At 42.5% G+C, this 23,461-nt stretch overlaps 1 protein-coding gene across 1 annotated transcript; it reads right to left on the reverse strand.

Annotated features, from left to right (window-relative positions):
- Positions 1-5,817: 5,817 nt before the first annotated feature.
- ZC3HAV1L (zinc finger CCCH-type containing, antiviral 1 like) lies at positions 5,818-19,720 on the reverse strand. Its single transcript, XM_043463834.1, has 4 exons — positions 18,883-19,720; positions 17,606-17,741; positions 11,676-11,934; positions 5,818-10,065 (listed from the first exon to the last, which is right to left on the reverse strand). The coding sequence occupies exons 1-4, from the start codon at positions 19,248-19,250 to the stop codon at positions 9,929-9,931; spliced, it is 900 nt and encodes a 299-aa protein (XP_043319769.1). The 5' UTR covers positions 19,251-19,720; the 3' UTR covers positions 5,818-9,928.
- Positions 19,721-23,461: the final 3,741 nt, after the last annotated feature.

A 23,461-nucleotide genomic window follows, 5' to 3' on the forward strand; every position in this document is an offset into this window, starting at 1 on the left:
CCCTTTATTTTTATTAGTTGGAGGCTAATTACTTTACAATATTGTAGTGGTTTTTGCCATACATTGACATGAATCAGCCATGGATTTACATGTATTCCCCATCCTGATCCCCCCTCCCTCCTCCCTCCCCACTCCATCCCTCTGGGTCTTCCCAGTGCACCAGCCCTGACCACTTGTCCCATGCATCCAACCTGGGCTGGCGATCTGTTTCACACTTTATAATATACATGTTTCAATTAAGGATCCTTTAATAAAAATAAAACATCAAACTATTCAATACCCAGTTCAGTGTGCGTGTAATGCCTAAGGACTCAATATCTTGTCTCATATATTACATGGAAAACTACTTTATAAATGTTGAAGAGTAGTATGAATTGTTTAATAATGCAAAATGTTCCCCAGTCTCTGTGTGCACTAGCAGCAAATACTATTTAATTTGTGTCTGTAGAACTGCTGATTGGAACACAAAAAGGAAGGGAAATGGACACTGGAAACTACTGGAAAATGTTATTTTATTTTGAAAGATTCTTTCGCATCCACTCTGACGAGCAGGACTTGACAAGTTCGTTTGTTTTTGCTTACCTGCATGTTTGCACCAGTGAAATCCTTTGCAAAGCCTAAAACCATACCTGTCTCCAATGCTGGCAGGAATACAACCCCCAGACCTGTACAGCGTCCAGAAGCAATCACTTTGCTTTGGCTGCGACAAGTTAGTTGCTGCATCCAGGATCTTTGTTGCGTCATGAGGGATCTTTCGTTGCAGTGCCAGGATTCTCTAGTTGTGGCGTGTGGGCTCAATTTCTCCATGGCATGTGGGATCTTAGCTCCCTAGCCAGGGATCAGACCCAAGTACCCTGCTTTACAAGGTGGCTTCTCAACCACTGGACCACCAGGGAAGTCCAGCGATCACCTTTTGTGTTGAGGACATAGTTTAAGAGATGTAGGGAAAGATTTTTCCTGGGACCTAAAAAGATATAAATCGTCAGCAGAGAGGAACTTCTAAAGCCGAGGCCCAGTGCAGAGACCCCCTTGCCCAGGTCTAAGGGCAGTACTGATCTAACTCATCTCTGTTTGGATAATTAAATAAGGTCGCCTATTTAAAGAACTTAGGGAACTTCCCAGGCAGTCAGTGGTTAAGACTCTGCACTTCCAAAGCAAGGGCGTGTGAGAACGTTAAGCTGCTTCAGTCGTGTCTGACTCTCTGCTACCCCGTGAACTGCAGCCTACCAGATTCCTCCGTCCAGGCAAGAATACTGGAGTGGGTTGCCATGCCCTCCTCCAGGGAATCTTGGTCAAGGTTTCAATCCCTAGTCAGGGAACTAAGATCCCACATGCTAGGCGGTCAAAAAATAAATCAATTAAATATGTTTTAAAAAGGACTTAGGACTTTCCTATCACACAGGAAAGGTACAATGAAGGGAAGCTGTTATAAGTATCACTATTTCTTATCACCGATGAGACCCATTAGCTCAACGTATCTTAAAGATCCTGATTTCAGTCCCTGTGGCCTTTTATTTGGATTTCAAGTCCCCAAATAATTCTATTTGATATTTCTTTCAATGTTATCTACCCCTTCTTGGTTGCTTAAAGCATTCTTTATAAGTTCAGCAAGTTAAAATATTTATTCAGGTTTCTTATTTTAAATGATAGTACTTGACAGGACCCCAGGTGTACTTTTGAACTTCAAGCACAACTTATTTCTGTTTCTAGCCCTAGGAAATGCTCTTCTATTACAATGCTGTTTATGCAGCTAGACTAGCACTTTCTCAGAAATTCTTTTGAAACTTCAGTTGTATTTCTGTGTCTTGTTGCCTAGTTTTGCTAGTCATACTATAACTCTTCTTACTCAATCCCTCTCTGTCTTGAATTTGATTTTTAATTAATATTTAGCATTGCTGATTAGATATAGTATAGGTTTAATTATATAGTTATATACTTCTACTAAGCACAAAACAATTCAGTATTACCTTAATTTTTACAGCTCTTACAAATACATTAATATATTTTTCATCCTAATCTGTTTTTCCTCTAGCATTTTCATGAGATCCCAAGTAGATCTAACATTCTGCTTAAAATTTAATACTTCTACAATTAGTTTGGGTATTGTTCTTTTTGTAAGATAACTTTTTCCCCTCAGGCTATGTTCTCCCTTCCCTCATTCTTTGAATGTTTTTCTACTGCTTTTTGATGTTGAGGTTTTTGTTTCAAATGCTTTCACTGGTATTTTAGGAGATCTTGTCAGTTTCAGCAGATACCACAAAAAAAGTGTCCTTGCATTTTATCGGTAGGGCACCCATTATATCTCAGAAACAAGCTAAAAAAAATGTAAATTCACATTTAGGGCATCAACCATGTTAGAAGCCTTCAGTTCACATGATCAACCTTTGAGATTAAAAAAATAGTAACAAAAAAAATAATAAAAAAATAAATAAAATAGTAACAAACATAGAATCATTACTGTATTGTTCTTAATATTGACATAATTCTATCAATATCTTTATAAAGTATTTTAACTAAATGAATATGAACCAAGAAGCACAGTTTATCAGTCAGCATCATTTGAATGAGGCAAATATTAAGGGAAATGTTTTCAGCTCTTTTCCTTTTAAGAACAGACTTAGTTCCAGAGAACTGGCTCTCTGTGCCACCTACTTGCACAAAAGCTTTTCCTTACTGAGAAGTTTCACCAGTAATTGGCCAAATATCAGACTGATCTTATTGACCTGTGGAAGGGTAATCACTGAGATAAATCTCTGTGTCCCGTTTGTGAACATCCTAGTTCATTATGCTCAGTAGACTGTGACTGCTGGCATTATTCTGGGTTTGGTTTCTTTTTTCCAATTTCATGTCATTAAAAAAAAACTTTTAGTGTGTTTATCAAAGTAATCATTGTTATTATTTTTTTAATCATATAGATAATAAAGTAATTGAATCAATAATGAATAGTCCTCCAAAACAGAAAGCAAGAGACCCAGAAGGGTTCATCGGTGAATTATACCAAACATTTAAGAAAAAAATGACGCCAATTCTCCACAGTCTCTTTCAAAGAATAGAAGCAGAGGAAATAATTAGTAACTTATTCTATGAAGCCAACATTAACCTAATACCAAAACCATATAAAGATAAGAAAACTTCCTGGATGGCTCATTAGCTAAAGAATCTGCCTGCAATGCAAGAGACACAGGAGACTCAGTTTTGAGTCTTCCCTGGGTTGGGAAGATCCCCTGGAGAAGGAACTGGCACCCATTCCAGTATTCTTCTTTGGAGAATCCCATGGACAGAGGAGCCTGGCAGGCTACAGTCCAGTGGGTCGCAGAGTCGAACATGACTAGGCGACCTAGCACACACAGATCAGTATCTCTTGTGAACGCAGATGCAAAAGTCCTCAACAAAATATTAACAAGTTGAATGTCCAAAAATGTCCAAAAAGAATTATACACCATGACCAAGTGGGATTTATCATAGATACACAAGACAACTGGGTCAACATTTGAAAATCAATTACTATAATCTATCACATTGACAGACTAAAAAAGAGAAATCATACTATATCGATAAATGCAGAAAAAAAATTTGACAAAATCCAACTGTCAGTAAACTGGAGTAGAAGGGAACTTTCTCAAGTTGATAAAGACTGTCTACAAAAAACCTACAGCTAACATCATACTAAATGGTGAGAAATTCAAAGCTTTAAGACAAGAATGTCTCTTCTCAGCATTTCTTTTCAACATAGAACTGAAGTCCTTGCTAGTGTGGTAAGGCAAGAAAAGGGTGGTACAGTCACTTTGGAAGACAGTTTGGTGGTTTCTCATAAAACTAAATATTCTTTCACCATATGATCTAGCAATTATACTTCTTGGTATTTACCCAATGATGTTGAAAAAGTATGTCCACACAAAAACCTCAACATGGACTTATTTAGCAGTTTTAGTCATAATTACAATTGGAAGCAACCAAGATGTCCTTCAGTAGGTAGATGGATAAACTGTGGCACCTTCAGACAATGGAATATTATACAGCACTATAAAGAAACGAGCCCCCAGAGACATGGAGGAACTGAAATGCATATTACTAAGTGAAAGAAACCAATCTAAAAAAACTATGTAATGTACAATTCCAACTATGTAACATCCTGGAAAAAGCAAAACTGTGGAAACAATCAAAAGATCAGTGTTTGCCAAGTTGGGGAAGGGAGATGATAGGCAAAGCACAGAGACTTTTCAAGGCAGTAAAAATATTCTGTATGGCCCCTGGTGGCTCAGACGGTAAAGAACTTGCCTGCAATGCAGGGGCCGCAGGAGGGGCAGGTTCAATCCCTGGGTCAGGAAGATCCCCTGGAGAAGAAAATGGCAACCCACTCCAGTATTGTTGCCTGGGATATCCCACGGATGGAGCAGCCTGGCAGGCTACAGTCCACGGGGTTGCAGAGTCATACACAACTGAAGAGACTGAGCACACACATATTATTAATATAATGATGGATAAAAAAAAAATATATATATATATATAATGATGGATATGTGTTATTATACTTTTATCTAAACCTATAGAATATACAACACTAAGAGTGAACCCTAAGGTAAACTATGGACCTTAGATGATAATGATGTAAATTTTGTTGTTGTTTCAGTCTCTAAGTTGCGTTCAACTCTTTGCGACCCCAAGGACTATAGACTGCCAGGCTCCTCTGTCCATGTGGTTTTCCAGGCAAGAATACTGGAATGGGTTGCTATTTTCTTCTCCAGAAAGTAGGTACATTCTTGCTAAAAAATATACTATTCTGGTAAGTGATGTTCATAATGGGAGAGGCTATGCATGTATGGGAGCGGAGGGTATATGAGACATCTCTACCTTCCTCTCATAAACCTACTCTAAAAAAAATCGTGTCCTAAAATGTAACAAATAATAAGTGCCCCAAACAAATAATAAGTGCCGACCACAGAACTATGATTAAATAAATGATACCTTAAAAATATAATGCAGCTATCAAAAATGAGTGCTTTCAATCGTGTGGGGGAATGCTGACAATATCAATCCAGAAGTGCATAATATGAAGTTGCACTTATGGTATACTCTCAATATTTAAGAGTATGTACATAAGGGACATCCCTGATGGTCCAGTGGTTAAGAATCCACCTTCCAAAGCAGGGGATGCAGGTTCAATCCCTGGTGGAGGATCTAAGATCCCACACGCTGCAGGGCAACTAAGGCTGCAGGCCACAGCTGCTGAGCCCATGGGCCACAACTAGAGAGACGCCCCTGCTACACAACAAAGAGCCCACGTCCCACAACTAAGGCCTGAGGCAGTCAAATAAACAAAGACTTTAAAAAATGTTTGTGAAAAAAAGATTGAAAAAATATCCTAAATTATTAACAGTGATTGTCTCTACACAGTTGTATTATGGGTGCTTATGACTTCTCTCCTACTACTTAATTCCTGTACTCTCCAAAACTTCTACAATGATATATTTTCTCCCCAAAAAATCTTTCGGAAAAATATTCCTCAATAATAATACAGTAATTCAATGATACGGTAATACATTATTTTAAAGTTAATAATGAATGTGAGGGGATGGATGTGCTAACTAGCTTTATCGTGGTAAACAGTTGGAAATATATACATGTATACAGATGAATCAGATCATCCTGTACATCTTAAACCGACACAATGTTATACGTCATTCCATCTCAATAAAGCGCGACCAAAATTTTAATAAAAATTATAATAACATTACATATCAATTTACAAAAAGTCAAAACAGTACCCAGAATATTTTTTTCAGAATAAAGCAATAAAAGAAACTTACTACACACACATAATATGTAAATGAACTTTATTTATGAATGTTTAGATGTGTATACTTGAAAATTACCAAATAAGATAAAAAATACATTAAAAGAATATATACCATTATCAAGTGGAGATTACTCAAGAATTTAAAGATGTTTTAATATCATGAAAACCATTAATATAATCATATTAGGTGATTTAAATGATTAAAATTATGATTATATCAAAAGATACCAATTCCTACCAAAAGCTTCCAATAAACAAGATAAAAGATGCTATTTCCCTTATCATAATGGAGAATATTTATTTAACACCAGCAATTAACTTCATATTTAATAAAGAAATATCCAAAATATGTTATTACGATTTTATTTCACCAAAGATATAACAGAAATACATAAGAAAAGATAAATACAAACCATCTAATACTGTTAGGATGAAGACAATTCATCTAAAGACAAATATTTTGAAAATCAATAGCATTCTAACGATAAAGAGTCCCATACTGAGTAGCAATACTGATATATTTAGCCAGGACAGAATTCATGCAATAAGGGATATTTAAGATCTAGACAAAAACATGAACAAATTATAAAGAAAGAAATCAAGAAATATGTCAATAATGTAGACTTTAGTCCTTGATGGAAGGAATTAGTGTCATAAACATAAGTCATAAAGAGTTAATTTTAGACCTAGATAATTCAAATTGAAGTATCAAAAGGATGTTTACTTTATATAAGACATTCCTTATGGGAAAAATATTTTTTTAATATTAAAAATATGTGAGGAGAAAGAGAATCAATGAAGAGCCATATGATACTGATTCAACAGATTAAAATGCAGAGTTTAATTCATTATATGGCAAAAAATATTTAACCACCAAGCGTATAATTTGCAAGAAGAATAAATAATGTCTTTGCTCAAAGCCAGGGAATAAAAACACAAGCACTGCAATGTAATGTAGTAAGCACTAGAGCCTGGAGAACACAAGGAGAACTGCCTGTCTTGGGGTCAGGAAAGGCTAACCTGGAATCTTAAAGAACCTAATTTTGCCAGGTTTTGGGGCTGAGGAAGGAAAGAGCATTACTTAGAAGGAGCATCACTTACAAACAGAATCACAAGATAAAATGGCACATTCCAAAAACTGCAAGTAGGTCAATTCACATGATATTGACCTGCATTTTAAAAACTCAACTGAAAGTCAATATTTAAAAATCAGCAAACTGCTCATAAGAATTTCTGGATTTTTGGCTTCTTTTAACAAATTGGATGATATGTCAAATTGGGTCCTGCATTCCTATGTGGAAGCAGGTGGCAGGTGCCCCTTTCAGATGGGACAATATGCCACAGCACTTCCTCTCTCCTCCCAGTCCTCTCACATCCATCTCACTTTGTCCATTTACCTTAACTGTCTAGTCCCTGTAGGGATTTGAGTTTTATGACTTCTATCCTCCGTGATGGGGACTGATGAAGGGTATGGCAGAAAAAAGCGAAACCATTAGGTCTGCATTTTCAAAAGGTCAACCAGACAGCAAAGGGAGAGAAGGGTGGTAAGGAGTTCAACGACATCAGCAAAGGCCTACTATATGAAAAATTACAATGGTGCTACCATCCTTGAAGTGCACATTACAATGGGGTTACCAACTCCTACCACAAAATTCTAACAAGACATGACTTGAAAACCATGGAGTTATCCATCTCTAAAATAAATACAAGAAGTGAAGAGGGCTTAGAAAAAGGCAGTGGGTTGGGGATGCAAAGAAAGGGGTAGAGAAGGACAAAAATTTGAGAGATTTTTTTTTTTTTTGAGAGATTTTTAAGGTGGAAAATTCTCCAACACGGGGTAACCAATCTAACAATTTCTCCTAATAAGGAGAAAGGAAATGTATAGGACACTTTACAGGGTTTTCGCTTAAGTCATTTGGTGGGGACACTTCAAAATTAAGAACAAAAGGAGGAAGAAGTCTAAAGGAAAGTCAGTCATTCAATTTAGGGTATTTGGAGTTTAGGGAGCCTATAGATGTGCAGCTTCATCTCATAAGCCCTGATGGATTGCCAAAGAAAACTCTAAGCTGATAACTCTCCAACAGCTGACTCATCAAGATGAAATAAGAGAGACAGGTACGAGCACATAAAACGTTTATAGAGAATGACTACTAATGGAACAAAGATTAAAATGGAATATTATAGAATTGAATAAAATATTGTAACAAAGATTAGAGAGTCAATAACTTCATATATAAAGGCTTAATTATAAGAGATACAAAAATAAAATTTTAAAAAGGTATACAAAAAGAACACAATAATGTAAAAATCTACCAAAGATGTAAAGAATATGCTTTTATACGCTACACTGTTTCCATTAAGGATTTAACATGTCTTACAAAAGAAATAGTAAAATAATAAAATGTAAGTGATAATAAAATGTGAAAATTTTTCTTAAAAAGTTACCACCAGCAGAAATCATAACAAAGAAAAAAGAAACAAGATATGCAAACCCTAAGAATTTTCAGAAATACTGTTGTTGGCAATCAAAGTGAAGGGATTAGCATAAGTTGCATGGCTCTTATTGTCCATCAGAAGAAAACACAGCACTTTCTCACTTTAAAAAGGACATATTCACTCATCTCCCTCAACGGAAAAGAAAAATTTTCATGATTAAAAATTTTCTAAATTAAATAAATTTAGCTGGATGAAAAGCGCACCACTTTGGCCTATTCCTCAAATGTTATGTTATTGCCAGACAAATTAAAAAAAGAAAGAAAGAAAACAACTTTACACACCAATATTTGGGCTATTACTACAACAAACACAGGAAAGAAATTCACAAAGCTGATCTCTGTGGTACCCCTTCATGAAAACAAAGAATTAAACACGGGGCGTAACTCAACAGAGAGAGCTGGGTAGGCAGGGGCAGAGAGAAAGGAGGAAGCAGGAAGTCAGTTCAGAATGGACGAGGTATTTAGATTTCTGACGATTCATCTTAATCACAGAAAGAATGGACACAGCTAGGAGGAATGTAGGAGCTACACTTCCTTCCCACTATAGGAATCTGAGCTTTGGTAAAAGTTTAATAAGAAATGGAAAGTAGACAGAGTGAGGTAGAAATCTCTGGTGAGCACCCAAAAGTTAAATTCTCTGTGCAGTTGGCTGAGGGTAGATTCGCAAGGGCTGGATATCATATCATATACAGTCATCATCCTTTTACAAAAACTTTAAGGAGCCTAATTAAAGGCCAACTCACAGCAGCACAGAGGAGGGCTCCGGCAATTCAAGGGCACATACAAACTGTACAAAATAAAGACATAGAGAGAGAAGACACACAGAAAAGTATTTACTGGCATACAGATATAGATAATATATTTTTTACTCATGCCCCCTGCAGTGGAAACACAGAGTCCTAACCACTGGACCACCAGGGAATTCCTGCATATATTTTTAAAGAAATGAAAATCAATAGTATCGTTCAGCAACTATATAGGTGAAGCAAAAGCAAAGAATAACTTAAAAATTAATATGTGGATTTTAAGAAGAGCTGTATTCAAAATTTGTTGGGAAGAATCAAAATATCCCAGAATAATGGAACTAGTGAAGCAAAGGATGATATATGAGTGTATCTGTGCATAAAAATGATGATGCTTGATAAATGTGAACACATATGGAGAAATGCTTATGGACTATTAGAAAAAAAAAAAAAGCAGCATAAAGTGTGTGTACTCTCTCAACACCACAAGATGAACTCTGTATACGGACGTATAGATAGGCACTTGGTTGGGTTCCAGAACAGGTCAGCAGGAGTCTGTCTCTTTAAGGGCTCTGGCCAGCTAGCCTGGGTAAGCTCTCCAGAACTGCAGGATTTGCCCAGGACTGACCTCATCTCCCTCCAGGTTTTACCCTCTCTTAGCCTGTTTAATGTCCAACCTCACCCCTAACCACTCAGCCCCAATTTCATCCTCCCAATCTGACATTTTCTCCTTTCCCATCTTCTTTCATTCTCATCACAACCTGTGAGGTAGGTATTATTATGGCTATCATTAATCAATGATTAAGTGAACGAACAGTTACAAACCAAATCTCAACAGAAGCCTTGTTTTCAGACCTTCCGACTGGACACTCTTCTTATCCTGCTGACGTCCTTTAAGGTCTGCCAGCACACGGCTTCTTGGCCGACGCAGCAGGGCCAGAGACCAGAGGTCGGGCCTCTGCAGCCCCAGCTACGTGCCCTCCTCGTTTCTCAAGGCCCTGGGAATGCTCAGCAGGAGAAGCTGAACCATCTAAAAAGAAAGAGACGAGGTTTCCTAAGATACTCCTTTATCACTCAAAATTTCATTTTATGTTGGGAGCATCAGCCCAAGCTAGTCAGATCTGTGATAAAACTCCCAACGCTCGGGATTTAGAGTTCATGTCTTCTGGATTAAAAAAATTACACATGTACTTATACGTCTCGACAGCAAGCAGAAAGTCACATTTCATAGTTAGGAGAGACCCATTAAATAAGACCAGATGAAGACAGGGACAGGCCCTACTCATCATATAGGTTGGGAGGTTCCTGCCACCATTTAGAGACCCATTGACACAGCCTCTGAAACTGATACATACAGAGTCCCCCCTACCTTCAAGCCACCACTCATCAAGTCAGTCTCTACCATCCCAACACAAGGAACTTCCATGTTAAAGCTTAGAGACTCTGATTTTGGATATCTGGTTTTTCCGTCAGCAATTCTTCCAAGCCTACTACCCTCTGGTTTTCAGCTGTAAGCAAATCTCATGGAATAAATACCCTCACACTATAATTAAAAGAAGACCAAACTACAGTTAGTTGTTGTTTAGTCGCTAAGTTGTGTCCAACTCCTTTTTGACCTCATGAACTGCAACCCACCAGGCTCCTCTGTCCATGGGATTTCCCAGGCAAGAATACTGGAGTGGGTTGCCATTTCCTTCTCCAGGGGATCTTCCCGACCCAGGGACTGAATCCAAATCTCCTGCATTGGTAGGTGGATTCTTTACTGCTGAGGCACCAGGGAAGCCCACACTTTATAGACCTTAAAAAAGGATAGACTATGCAGCAAAATGGGATGATATGTATGATGCTGTATAACATGAGAACAAAAGATACTAAACTGCTACAGACTCTGACCACCACTGGACTGGTATTTTCTAGTAATAGGACTGAAGGACCTGTAATTAAATGGTACCAATTATTGTGGATTAGAATGAGTCATATGTGAGTTTTATTTCTACTCTCTATTTTCCAAACTCTTCTGTAGTGTGCTTAAAATTTCCTAAAAATTTAAGAAAAAAAACTTCAATTCAATTTTAAAAAAGAAAGCCATCTCTACATTATCCTTATGTTTCCAGTATGGATAAGTATATATGTTTCTAGCCCACCTTCCTCCTTTTTTTTCCTGGTGGTTTAGTCGCTAAGTCATGTCCGACTCTTGCAACCCCATGGACTGTAGCCTGCTAGGCTCCTCTGTCCATGGGATTCTCCCGGCAAGAATACTGGAGTGAGTTGTCATTTCCCTCTCCAGGGGATCTTCCCAACCCAGGTATCCTGCACGGCAGGTAGATTCTTAGCCAAATGAGCTGCGAGGGAAGACCTCTTTTTTCCTAACAAAGAGGTTAAGGCTGCTATTCCAACTTCCTGATCCCCAACTTACCAAGAAGCTACATGTCCAAACACTTGGGGGCAGTGCTGAAAATAAACTCGAACCCGACCCTCCCTCTTTTGGTTAGAAGCACAGCTCAGTATCATAGAACACTGACTGATGAAGCCTCCCAAGGACCCAGTAGCCATCAACCTATGAAGTGCTTTTTCCCCAGACTCACTTCCAGCTCAGCACTACACTGTGGATAGTGTTTTGTTCATCTCTGATAGTCTCACCTTTGTTTTCTAGCATCTTGTGCAGCTTCATGTGCTTGTAGGTGGAAATGATCTGAAAATTCACGACACTTGAGATCTCCAGTTCTTGGTCCTGCAGCAGCTCCAGGGACGCAGCATGAATGAGTTGATGGGACCGCTTGCATTTCTGCAGCCTGCACTCTCCCCTGACGAAGGACTTGCACACGTGCAACTTGGTGCATTTATCCTTGAGGTTGCAGTAACCATAGAGGGCTTCACCTTTGTTGTAGAGCAAACAGACCTGGTACAGAAATGAAGCAACACTTAGGATGTTTGTTTTCACTGTATCTCAAGACAGTAAAGGACAGTATCTCTAAATGGCACCCTCTGATCATCGATGGCTGTTAAAGTCCCCATGGGTGAAAGGTAGATGGGTATATAATAGTTCCTCCACTCACATCTCTCCTGTGTGTACTTACTGGCTCAGTCGTGTCTGACTCTTTGTCACCCCATGGACTGTAGCCCACCAGGCTCCTCCGTCCAAGGGGTTTTTCAGGCTGGAACAGGTTGCCATTTCCTGCTCCAAGGGATCTTCCCGACCCAGGAATTGAACCCACGTCTCTTGCACTGGCAGGCAGATTCTTTACCACCGAGCCACCTGGGAAGGCCCACATCTCTCCTAGTTCAACTAACATTCAGCTGCCCCTCTCTGACCTTGACTCTCAGTTGGCCTGCCCTCCTCTCCCGAAGCCTGTAGCCAATGAGTGACTTCTCTGCAGGTACAAAAGGCTGGACCCTACCTCAAAGCTAGAACCTCAAAGCTAGTAATATTTGCTCCCAAGCCTCTGTGTGAATCAAGTCAGGGCCATTCCATCTTGCCTGTAGCTCTCCCCTTCTGCTGTTTTACCTTACAGATTTTTCCCAAGGATCCCTCCATCAATATATCTCACGCACCTCAATCCCTACGTCAGCCTCTGTCTCCAGGGAAACCAATCTGGACAGGCAGCATGATTAGATAATTTATCATCCAGACAAGGGCATTTTTAAAGGAGCACTATTAATATTTGCATTGGGACCAGACATTGTATACCTCCTGACAATAGGAAATACGACTTTTTAGCAGGAAAGTCTGACAAGGCTGGAAACCCCTCAGTCCCAGGCAAATGGGGACCATTAGTCACCCTCACAATATACCACATGTACAAAAAATTCTTGCTACATAATTCAAGCCTAAATCCAATCAAAGCTCCAGATCAATCAATTTACAGTAAATTCAGGGGACAGAGGAACATGTTAAATGACACTAGAGGAACACAGCCAAACCTAAAATGTGGGCAATTCTACTGGACACAAATGACCAGATGACCAGAGACTGATACCACAAATGGAATCAAAGAACAAGGAGGTGGTTGCCCAAGGACAGAGAGGTGGAGGGTGGGTGAAATAGCTGAAGGGAATTAAGAGGCACAAGCTTCCCATCATAAAGTAAGTCACACAAACATAATATACAGCAGAAAAACATGGTCGATACTGTATGGAGTGATGCCATCCAACACATCATTGATTCACTGGACATGAACTTGGGCAAACTTGGGCTCACAAAGAGTCAGATACAACTTGGCGACTGAACAACAACAAAAATTGTATGGAGACATGTTATTGGACTTACCATGGTGATCATTTCATAATGTATTTAAACATTATACATGTGAAACTAACATACTACTTACTGTACATCAATTATATCTCAATCAATAAATTTTTTTAATGGCTTCCTACCTGCAATTGTGATGCCAATTTTCTGAAATGAACACACAATTTTAGTGCAACTCCTACTTCCCCCAAAGAATTCCTATAAAACAGTTTTAGGAATTTAAATGATTGTAAAAGCTTATCTGAAAAAGGAAACAAGTGAGAATGGATTAAAGGGAAAACATTTGAAAAAGAGTAAAGGCATAGAGACTCATCATATCTTAAAATATAACATACTTTCATTAAACAGTGTAATACTGGGTCCAGAATGTACAAGAGATCAAAGATCCCAGATCCCAGATCCCAGATCTAGCCCCCAAATCGGAATAATCTATTCCTTCAAGATATGTTAAAGCTGAGCAATAGATCCGTAAGAGCTTAATGCTCTCTTGTAGAAGACTTACCGAACATTCTGATTTTGTGAGTTTTTTACATTTTTATTTGAATGCTTTTATTTAAAAAAAAATGATTCTGGTTTCCTATTTATTCTTGAATTAATATTGACTTGCAATATTTTTCTAGAGATTTGCCCATTTCATGAAAGTTTTCAAATGTATCAGCAAAGTATATTTTCATATTTCCAACGTGTGTGTTTTCCAACACCACCAAGTGATTCTCAGCTGACACTGAAGAGGCATCCCACAAATTTAACTCAATTCTGACATAATCTCCAGGAGACAGACTTGTAATGGCATCAGATCACACATGTTAAGGGTTAGGGCTTGGTCCCACAAGCCTAGGACTTCCCTGGAAGCTCAGTTGGTAAAAAAAATCTGCCTGCAGTGCAGGAGACCCAGGTTCGACCCCTGGATCGGGAAGATCCTCTGGAGAAGGGAATGGCAAGCCACTCCAGTATTGTTGCCTGGAAAATCCCATGGAGAGAGGAGCTTAGCAGGCCACAGTCCATTGGATCGCAAGAGTCGGACACGACTTAGCAACTAAACTACCACCCACAAGACTGCCCTCACTTCAGATACAGATCATAAGTCCAGGTTGACACCTGTGCTTCTGATCCTCCAGCTACAGATTAGAAGTTCCCACAACCCCTTGCCTGTGTTCAACTAACTTGCTAGAAAGGCTCACACAACTCAAAGACACATTTTGCTTGCTAAATTTCCAGTTTATTATCCCTGCAAACTGCAGCCTGCCAGGCTACTCTGTCCATGGGATTTCCCAAGCAAAAATACTGGAGTGAATTGCCGTTCCCTTCTCCAGGGGATCTTCCTGACCCAAGGATCGAATTGGCGTCTCCTGGCAGGCCAGTTCTTTACCACTAGCACCAGCTGGGAAGCATAAAAGGATATAACTCAGGAACGGCTGGATGGAAGAGAACACAAAGGGCATGGGGGAAGGGTACAGAGTTTCCCGACTCTTTATGGCCACCACTCTCCCAGGACCTCCACGTGTTCACCAGCCTGAAAGTTCTCTAAAGCCCATCCTGTTGAGGTATTATGGAGGCTTCCTTGATTAAATCACTGGCCACTGGTAACTGAACTCAACCTCGAGGCCTTCTACCCTCCCAGGACTGGGGGTGGAACCGAAAGTTCCAACCCTCTAATCACGTAATTGGTTCTTAGGGAAACCAGTCCCCATGTCACCTAGGGACGTTGCAAAAGTCATCACATGAACATAACAAAAGTAATGTTTTATTGCTCTCAACATTCAGGAAATTTCAAGAGTTTCAGGAACTGTGTGCCAGAGGCAGAGATGAAGAGCAAATATATATTTCTTATTATAAATCATAATATCACAATATTTGGGCTTTCCAGGTGGCACTAGCGGTAAAGAACCTGCCTGCCAATGCAGGAGAAGTAAGAGATGCAGGCTCCATCTCTGGGTCGGGAAGATCCCCTGGAAGAGTGCATGGCAACCCACTCCAGTACTCTTGCCTGGGGAACCCCATGGACACAGAAGCCTAGTGGTCCACAGTCCATGGGGCCGTACAGAGTCAGACACGACTGAAGCAACTTGGTATGTCCGTACACACTGCGATATGTGCCCCCTGTTTTTTTTTTGGGGGGGCGCATATGGCATGCAGGATCTCAGTTCCCCAGTCAGGGATGGAACTTGCGCCCCTTGCAGTGGAAGTACAGTGGAAGTCCTAACCACTGAACCACCGGGGAAGTCCCACCCCTTATTGATGTCTTACATACACTGGACCTGCACTATGTACTGAATCTTTGGGAGAGGGGTAAAAAGGGATCATCAGGTATTTTCACACATGAGATGCGAGATACCGTTTCTGCCTCACCCAGCTGCTTGTCCATGGTCCCTGCTGTCTAAGTGGCCGTGTTTTGTGCCGCATGACTATGCTGTGTGCTAAGTTGCCTCAGCTGTGTCCAACTCTTTGCGACCCCATGGACTGTAGCCCCCCAGGCTCCTGTGTCCATGGGATTCTCCAGGCCAGAATCCTGGAGTGGGTCGCCATGTCCTCCTCCAGAGGATCTTCCCTACCCAGGGATCGAACCCATGTCTCATTATGTCTCCTGCATGGGCAGGCGGGTTCTTTACCACTAGCGCCACCTGGGAAGCCCCCATGACACACACCACCAGCTTCAGATGATCAACCTGAAGGCAGGCTCCTGTCATAAATGCAGCCAACCCATCACCTGTTCACAGAACACTGACACAGACTAATACGACAAAATGAGGCTGGACCCAGGACACTCGGGAAGAAGCCACAAAGAAAAAAATTCAGTAAGTTTAACAATAGAAAAACACTAAGTTTATATTAGTCAAAAAAAAAAAAATCCATGAATGCTAAAGGTAAGTAAAAGTGGCACTGTCCCTTCTCTCAGAGACAGGACAGACTGGACCCTGTCCCGCAGGTGCTGCATCCTCCTCTCCCTTCCCGCCAAGAACCTGCTCCAGCTGCTGCTGGGACTGCATCAGGCAACATTGCTGGAATGAATTTGGCTCATGACATACCAAACCTGGCTTCAGAACCTGAAATCAGAAAGCACATGGATGCCAAGTAGAAGCCCGTCGGCTCCTAAGGCTGACTCCAGACTTCTGAGTATAGACTGCTGCCTGGAGGGCAGCCTCTACCAACTACCAATTTTTGAGCTACCAAAGATTCTAGCTCAAACCCCTCGCCTTCTGAATTTCTTCCCTGTAGACGCTGAAATTCCTCTGAGTTAAAGTGGGAACACAACCATGAGCTACTTTGCTTTCCTAACATCCTCCCTTCTTCCCATCCCCTTTCTGGCAAGGTGTGTGCGTGATAAGTCGTTTCAGTCATGTATGCTCTTTGCATCCCTATGGACTGTAGCCCATCAGGCTCCTCTGTCCATGGGATTCTCCAGGCAAGGGTACTGCAGTGGGTTTCCATGCCCTCCTCCAGGGGATCTTCCCAACCCAGGGATGGACCTTGTGTCTCATTATGTCTCCTGAAGTGGCAAGCAGGTTCTTTACCACTAGCGCCACCAACATAGAAAGTGTCTATTACAGAATCATTGTGCTAGATTAGAAAACTCTACTTTTAATTGGAGGCCTCTTGTAATATCTTCTTTGGTGATTCCAACCCTTTTGTTTGAAAAATTCTTTGTGTATAGCTAAACAGATACAAGTGTGCTAATTTTGCCATTATAGCAGTTATAATGAGTACTTTGTAAGCATTTGAAACTACATTACAGAGTTGCAAAGCAATTAAAATATCTAAAGCCCCCCAAAATAAATGGGGGCAAACACTTGTAACAAATGTGACCCAAAAAGGGATTTGTCGTTAAAGATATCTTATGAATTAACAGAAAAAGACAAATGCCTGGATAGAAAAATCAGCAGAAGTATAAACAGGTAATTTACAAAACCAAGGCTTCATAATCAGACAAAACTAAATTCAAATCTGTCATTTACTATGTGACCTTGGGCAAGTTATTTAATCAAACTTCAGTTGCCTCACCTGTAAAATGGGGACAGGCATACTTCACTCACCGGTTACTAATAGCTTAAGACAACTGAACTATCAATACTTAGCATTCAGTAAGAACTAAAAAAAAATCCATAAACCATTATTATTATTTCTATCCCACACAGGTCCATCACTCCTTGTATGTCTAAATGTATTAAAGCCCAATAAAATCAGAGAGTCCAGGAAGGTCACCACTGTCCATACCTGCCCCCTTCCCCTCAGGCTGTCCTGGGCAAGCAAACATTTGATGTTCTTCTCTGACTTTTTTCATAGATTCAGGCAATATGAGGGCGACTGCTTGGTGACTCACCTCTGGTAGAAGGCAGGGGTCATTCTGTAAAAGCAGGACCCGAAGCTGGGCCTCGTTGAGACCAAACAGTCCCTGTTTTTTCAGAACCTGGATGTTGACAGGCGTGTGGATATCATGAGAAAGGGTGCAGGTAGACCTAGAACCACAAAGGTCTGGATCAGAGGCCCAGATGAAGATGGAGCCAGATTGTCAAATCCCTATCCTAGGGTGGCTTTCAACTACAATCTAGTGTGTGTATCCTGTGTGTTAGTCACTCAGTCGTGTCCGACTCTTTGCGACCGTATAGACTGTAGCCCGTTGCCATTGCCTTCTCCAGGGCATCTTCCTGATCCGGGGATCGAATCCCCGTCTCCCGCATTGCAGGCAGATTTTGCATTGCAGGCAGATTCTTTACTGTCTGAGCCACAAGAGAAGCCCTGGACCCCCTTACGGTCTAGTAAGCTCTGATAATAAGAAAGCTGGGATAAAGTAACTCCCCTCCCAAAGCCATTTCACGCTGAACAAAGACACTTTACGGCCAAGGGGACCCTCTCCCCAAGTCACCTGCTTTAACAGAGGGTCCCAGCGGGTGGTGTCGGCAGACGTCTGCACTGGCCTTCTCCACCCCTAACGGCTGCCCAGCCCACCATCCCCCAACCTTAAAAAGAATGCCTGCCTCCTCCCCCACCCTCTTTGGGGCGCTAGAGTCGACAGAGGAAGACTGGAGTCAGGAGGCAGACTCAAAGGACCTCACACAAATCACCCCACCCTCCGTTTCCTGACGGGGGTCGACCTAGATCGCGCGTTCTAAACCCACAGAGCACAGACTCTCTTCTGCTAAAACTGTGTTTAAGTGGGAAGAGCCGATCTTTTCAACAAAGGATCCGTGAATTCCACGGGGTCCGCAAATGGCCGCAAAAGGGCCCCTGGAGGAAATGAACTCAGAAGTCCTGATTTATCCCGGCGCCGTGGTGGAAGATGGGGGGCGGGGAAGGAGAGAAAGCTGCCAATTTGGGGCGGGGGGAGGCGGAGAGAGGTGGTTGAGAATCCCAAATCGAGACGATCTTCCGTCCCGTTCCGCAGCTGGGAGCGCGGGGGAGGCCTCCGCCCGAAGGACACGGAGGGGCCCCTTCCTGGGGCTTCCCTTCTGCCCTTCCAGAGGGGGTCGTCCGGCCCGGATCGACGACCCCCGTTCTCCTTTCCTTCTGGGTCCCGGTCCCGCCTGGACGGGTCAGGCCCGCGGCCCCCGCGCCGAGACCGTCGCGCCCCGCCCCGCCCCGCCCGGCCCGCAGCCTCACCAGCAGTCGCGATTCGGGCACTTGCCCTGCATGTGGCGGCGGCAGAGGTGCAGCTGGTCGCAGGCCTGGCACTCGCCGCGCTGGTAGCGGGCGCAGAGGCGCGCGGAGGACACGGCCACCACCCGCCAGGCCGCCGGGCCGCCGCCGCCGCCGCCCGCGCCGGCCGCCACCTCGGCCTCGGCGTCCCACGGGCCCTCCCGCACCTCCACCTCCTGCAGCAGGAAGCGGTCGGGCCCGGCCTGGCGCAGCACGTCCTGCAGCCGGGCCTCGGAGAGCTCCACGTGGCCGCGCAGGTCCTGCAGGAACATGCGGCCGCCGTGGGCGCACAGCACTTTGGTGAGGAAGGAACACACGGTGGGCTCCGCCATGGTCGCGGCCCGGCTCCCTGTGCGGAAATCCGAGGCGGGCAGACTCCTCCCAGTCACGTTCACGACTTCAAACCCGGTTGCCTGGAAGGGCCTGAGAAAGGGCGGGTGAGGGACGGCCGTGCAAGAGGACAGCCCCGGGGCCCGGGTCCATCAGGGGCGCAGATCAGGCGAGGACAATCCTGATCCCGTGCCTGCTCTGCGTCAGGCACCCTTCAAGCTTAAGTCCTCACCTCGAGGGCCTTGTATACTCGGAGGGAATTGGGAGATACTAGTAAAGGCTGCAAAGAAGATGGAACAGGTAATGTGGTAGAAGGTGAATAGCTGGAGGCCTTAGGGAGGTGATCTCAGGACTTAGCCATTAGCCACAGGTGGCTTTTGGGTGCTTGAAATGTGACCAGTTTGAGGTGGGATGTGTGAAATATACACACACTGGATTTGGAAGCTTTAGAATGCAGAAACTGTAAAATTTTATAGTAACGATGTTAAATTGATAATATTTAAATAAAATGTTATAATATCTGTTTCTTTCACTTCTAAGGCAGCTATGAGAAAATGTAAAATTACACACGGGGCTGACTTTATGTTTCTGTTAGACAGCCCTGGTTTAGACCTGTAGGTTTGCTAAGTGTTGGTGGCTTAGTCCTGTGTGTCTCTTTGTAACGCCATGGGCTGTAGCCTGCCAGGAATACAGTCTGTTCATGGAATTCTCCAGGCAAGAATGCTGGAGTGGGTTGCCATTCCCTTCTCCAGGGGATCTTCCCCACCCAGGGATTGAACTCAGGTGTCCTGCATTACAGGCAGATTCTGTACCATCTGAGCCACCAGGGAAGAGCTCTTTTGTTAAAGCTCTTTTGTTAAAGAGCTTTTTGCCCAAGGCGATGCTGATTTAATGAGCATTTTTTGAGCCAACTCTTAATGCAGCCATGGAGTACTGGGATGGATAAAACATGACTGAGGAACTCACCTGGTCGAGTTGCTGTCTTGCAAGGTGGTTGTGAAGATTAGATAAATTAATGGCATGTGAAGAAGCTAAAGAGAAGTCCACTGGCCAAGTCCTCGAAGATCTTTTCTGCCATGTTAAGAAAGTTGGACTTCCAGAAGACTTTGGGAAGCAACTAGAGGAATCTTACCTGGGGAGTGATCCCTCTGGCTAGAATGCTCCTCGGCATCCCCGTCTAGAAGTCTTCTTTTTGTCATTCAACACTGAGCTTAAAATGTCTTCTCTTCGGTAAGACCTTGCCTAACCTCCCACTCTAAAAGTAGCACCCTGGTCTCTGGATGGAACTTATCGCTCATGTTTTTCTTCTTATTTATTCGTGTATTTGTAGAATTCAAGCTTCTGGAGGCAGGAATTTTGTGTGTCTTGTTCCTTGCTGTATCCCCAGCGCTTAAAAACAGTGCCTGGCTAGGGGCTTCCCTCGTGGCCCAGTGGCAAAGAATCCACCTGCCAATGCTGGGGACACGGGTTCTCTCCCTGGTCCAGGAAGATCCCATGTGCCAATGAGCAACTAAGCCATGTGCCACAAGTACTGAGCCCACATGTGGCAACTACTGAAGCCCATGCGCCTAGAGCTTGTGCCCTGAAACAGGAGAAACCATTGCAATGAGAAGCCTGCGCACTGCAACTGAAGAAGGCCTTCACGCAGCAGTGAAGACCCAGCACAGCCAAAAATAAGTAAATAAATAAATCTTTAAAAAAAACAAAAAACAGTGCTTGGCTATATTGTAGGATGAGTGTTTTTTATGATGATTTAATATATTATAAAATTATCATATATAATATTACATATAAATGTTATTTGATTTAATACTTATTTTTGACTGCACTGGGTCTTCATTGCCACTCGAGGGCTTTTTCTAGTTGTAGCTAGCCAGGACTCCTCTCCGTTGCAGTGCACAAACTTCTCACTGCAGCGGCTTCTCTTGTTGCGGAGCACAGGCTTCAATAATTTCAGCACACAGGCTCAGTAGTTGTGGCACATGCGGTTTGTTGCTTTTTGGCAAGTGGAATCTTCCCTGATCAGGGATCCGACCATTGTCCCCTGCATGGCAGGCGGATTCTTAAACTCTATACCACCAGGGAAGTCCCAGGATAGGTGTTTTTTTATTATGTGTTGTTTTTTTTTTAATTAGTAGTAGACAATTTTTCAAGCAGGAAATTAGAAGATGGTGAAATAAGCACCCATATATATCAATTTCCTCGAGTTATAAAATCTTAACACTTTGTCCTATTTTATGTGCCTGATTGTTTTGGCTGAGAATTTGTAAGTTTCAATTTGTAGATATTTCTAGATATTTCAATCCTAAATATTTCATTAGGCATGACTTTTAAAAATGGTAGATTTCCCTACATAATCCTATCATTATTTTCATAATTAACAAAAGTACCTGTCATTTTCCTGAACACTTCTAATGTGGGATAGATGTTTTGGAAAGATCTCTACCCGTAATAAAGAATGGATTTCTAGAAAACCAAGACAGGATTAAGAAAAAAACAGAAGAGAAACAGCTGAGGGATTATTATCTTAATTTTTATTGTGTTGAGTTTGCAGTGGATGGTCCATGGGAAGATGCTCAGTGGGCAGTTGAATTTACAGGTCAAGAGCTTAAGAAAGATTGAAGAGAATATTGATTTGAGTGTCATCAGAGTATAAGGAAATTGGAGCTTTGACAGTTGATAAGCTCACTCAGCACAAATAAAGAAAAGCAGAGGTGGGAGGATCGAACACTGGGGAGTAGCAACATCAAACATTTCTGAAAAATTGAGAGCCTGCTATGACAAATAAATAAATAGAACATATAACTAAATGGAAAAACTCAAAACATTTGCTTGGTTTGATGTCACTTCTATATATTCTAGTGTGGGTGCTTTGACAGCGATGGGTTGGCTATATATTATTTTATTTCCATTGATGTCCAAATCAAATGGCAGTTTTACCTTCACTTTAATCATATCTATGGACATGAATTTGGGTAAATGCCGGGAGTTGGTGATGGACAGGGAGGCCTGGTGTGCTGCAGTTCATGGGGGTCGCAAAGAGTCGGACATGACTGAGCGACTGAACTGAACTGAACTGAATGCTACCATATTTCCCAGGTGGCTCAGTGGTAAAGAATCAGCCTGCCAGTGTAGAAGACGCGGGTTCAGTCCCTGAGTTGGGAAGATCCCCTGGAGGAGCAAATTGCAACCCACTCCCGTGTTCTAGGCTGGAGAAATCCCATGGATAGAGAAGCCTGGTGGGCTACAGTCCATGGGGTCACAAAGAGTCAGACACAACTGAGCAGCACGTGCTGCCATATAGATGTTCTCTGTCTCCATCCAAAGCTTTGTGATTAAAAACAAATGGGTGGGACTTCCTGGCAGTTAAGAGGTGCTAGTGCTAAGTCACTTCAGTCGTGTCCGACTCTTTGCGACCCCTTGGACTGCAGCCCGCCAGGCTCCTCTATCCATGGGATTCTCTAGGCAAGAATACTGGAGTGGGTTGCCATTTCCTTCTCCAGGGATCGAACCCGTGTCTCTTTTGTCTCCGGCATTGGCAGGCAGGTTCTTTACCACTAGCACCACCTGGGAAGCCCTAGAAACTGCCTGCCAATGCAGGGCACATGGGTTGGATCCCTGGTCCAGGAAGATTACACATGCCGTGGGGCAACTAAGCCCATGCACCTACAGCCCGTGCTCTGAAACAAGAGAAGCCAATGTGATGAGACGCCCACGCTTTCTGCAACTAGAGAAGGCACACACGCAGTAACAAAGACCCAGTGCCACCAAATAAATACAAATACTCCTTTAAAAAAAGAAAAAAAAAGAGTAGAGAAGGACTTTTGAAGGCGTTACTAATTGGACAACTCTGCTGATCATTTACATTTTTAGCTGCCTCCCACTGGCCCTCTTCCCACTCCTAAGGGGTGTCAGCAGTTTCCACTGTCTCCCTCTCCCCTAAACAAGATGTACCAACCACTGCGGGCTTCCCCATCACCACCACCCAGTCTTCCCCTGGCAGTGTGCTAAAGGCTCCTTGGTCATTGAGTCCTGGAATGATGAAGCTGGAAGGGGCAACACACATCCTTTAGCCCCCCATTGAAAAAACAGGTGTCTGCAGGTGTCTCCTTTTAGGAGATACCTGGAAATAGAGAAAATACAGGCAGTGGAACCAAAATTAATATTTATTTCCTTGTATTAGACAATCTCAAATGGAGCTGGGAGGAGAACA

This window comes from Cervus canadensis, chromosome 3 (assembly GCF_019320065.1).
Source record: "Cervus canadensis isolate Bull #8, Minnesota chromosome 3, ASM1932006v1, whole genome shotgun sequence".
In the NCBI taxonomy this organism is placed as follows: Eukaryota; Metazoa; Chordata; class Mammalia; order Artiodactyla; family Cervidae; genus Cervus; species Cervus canadensis.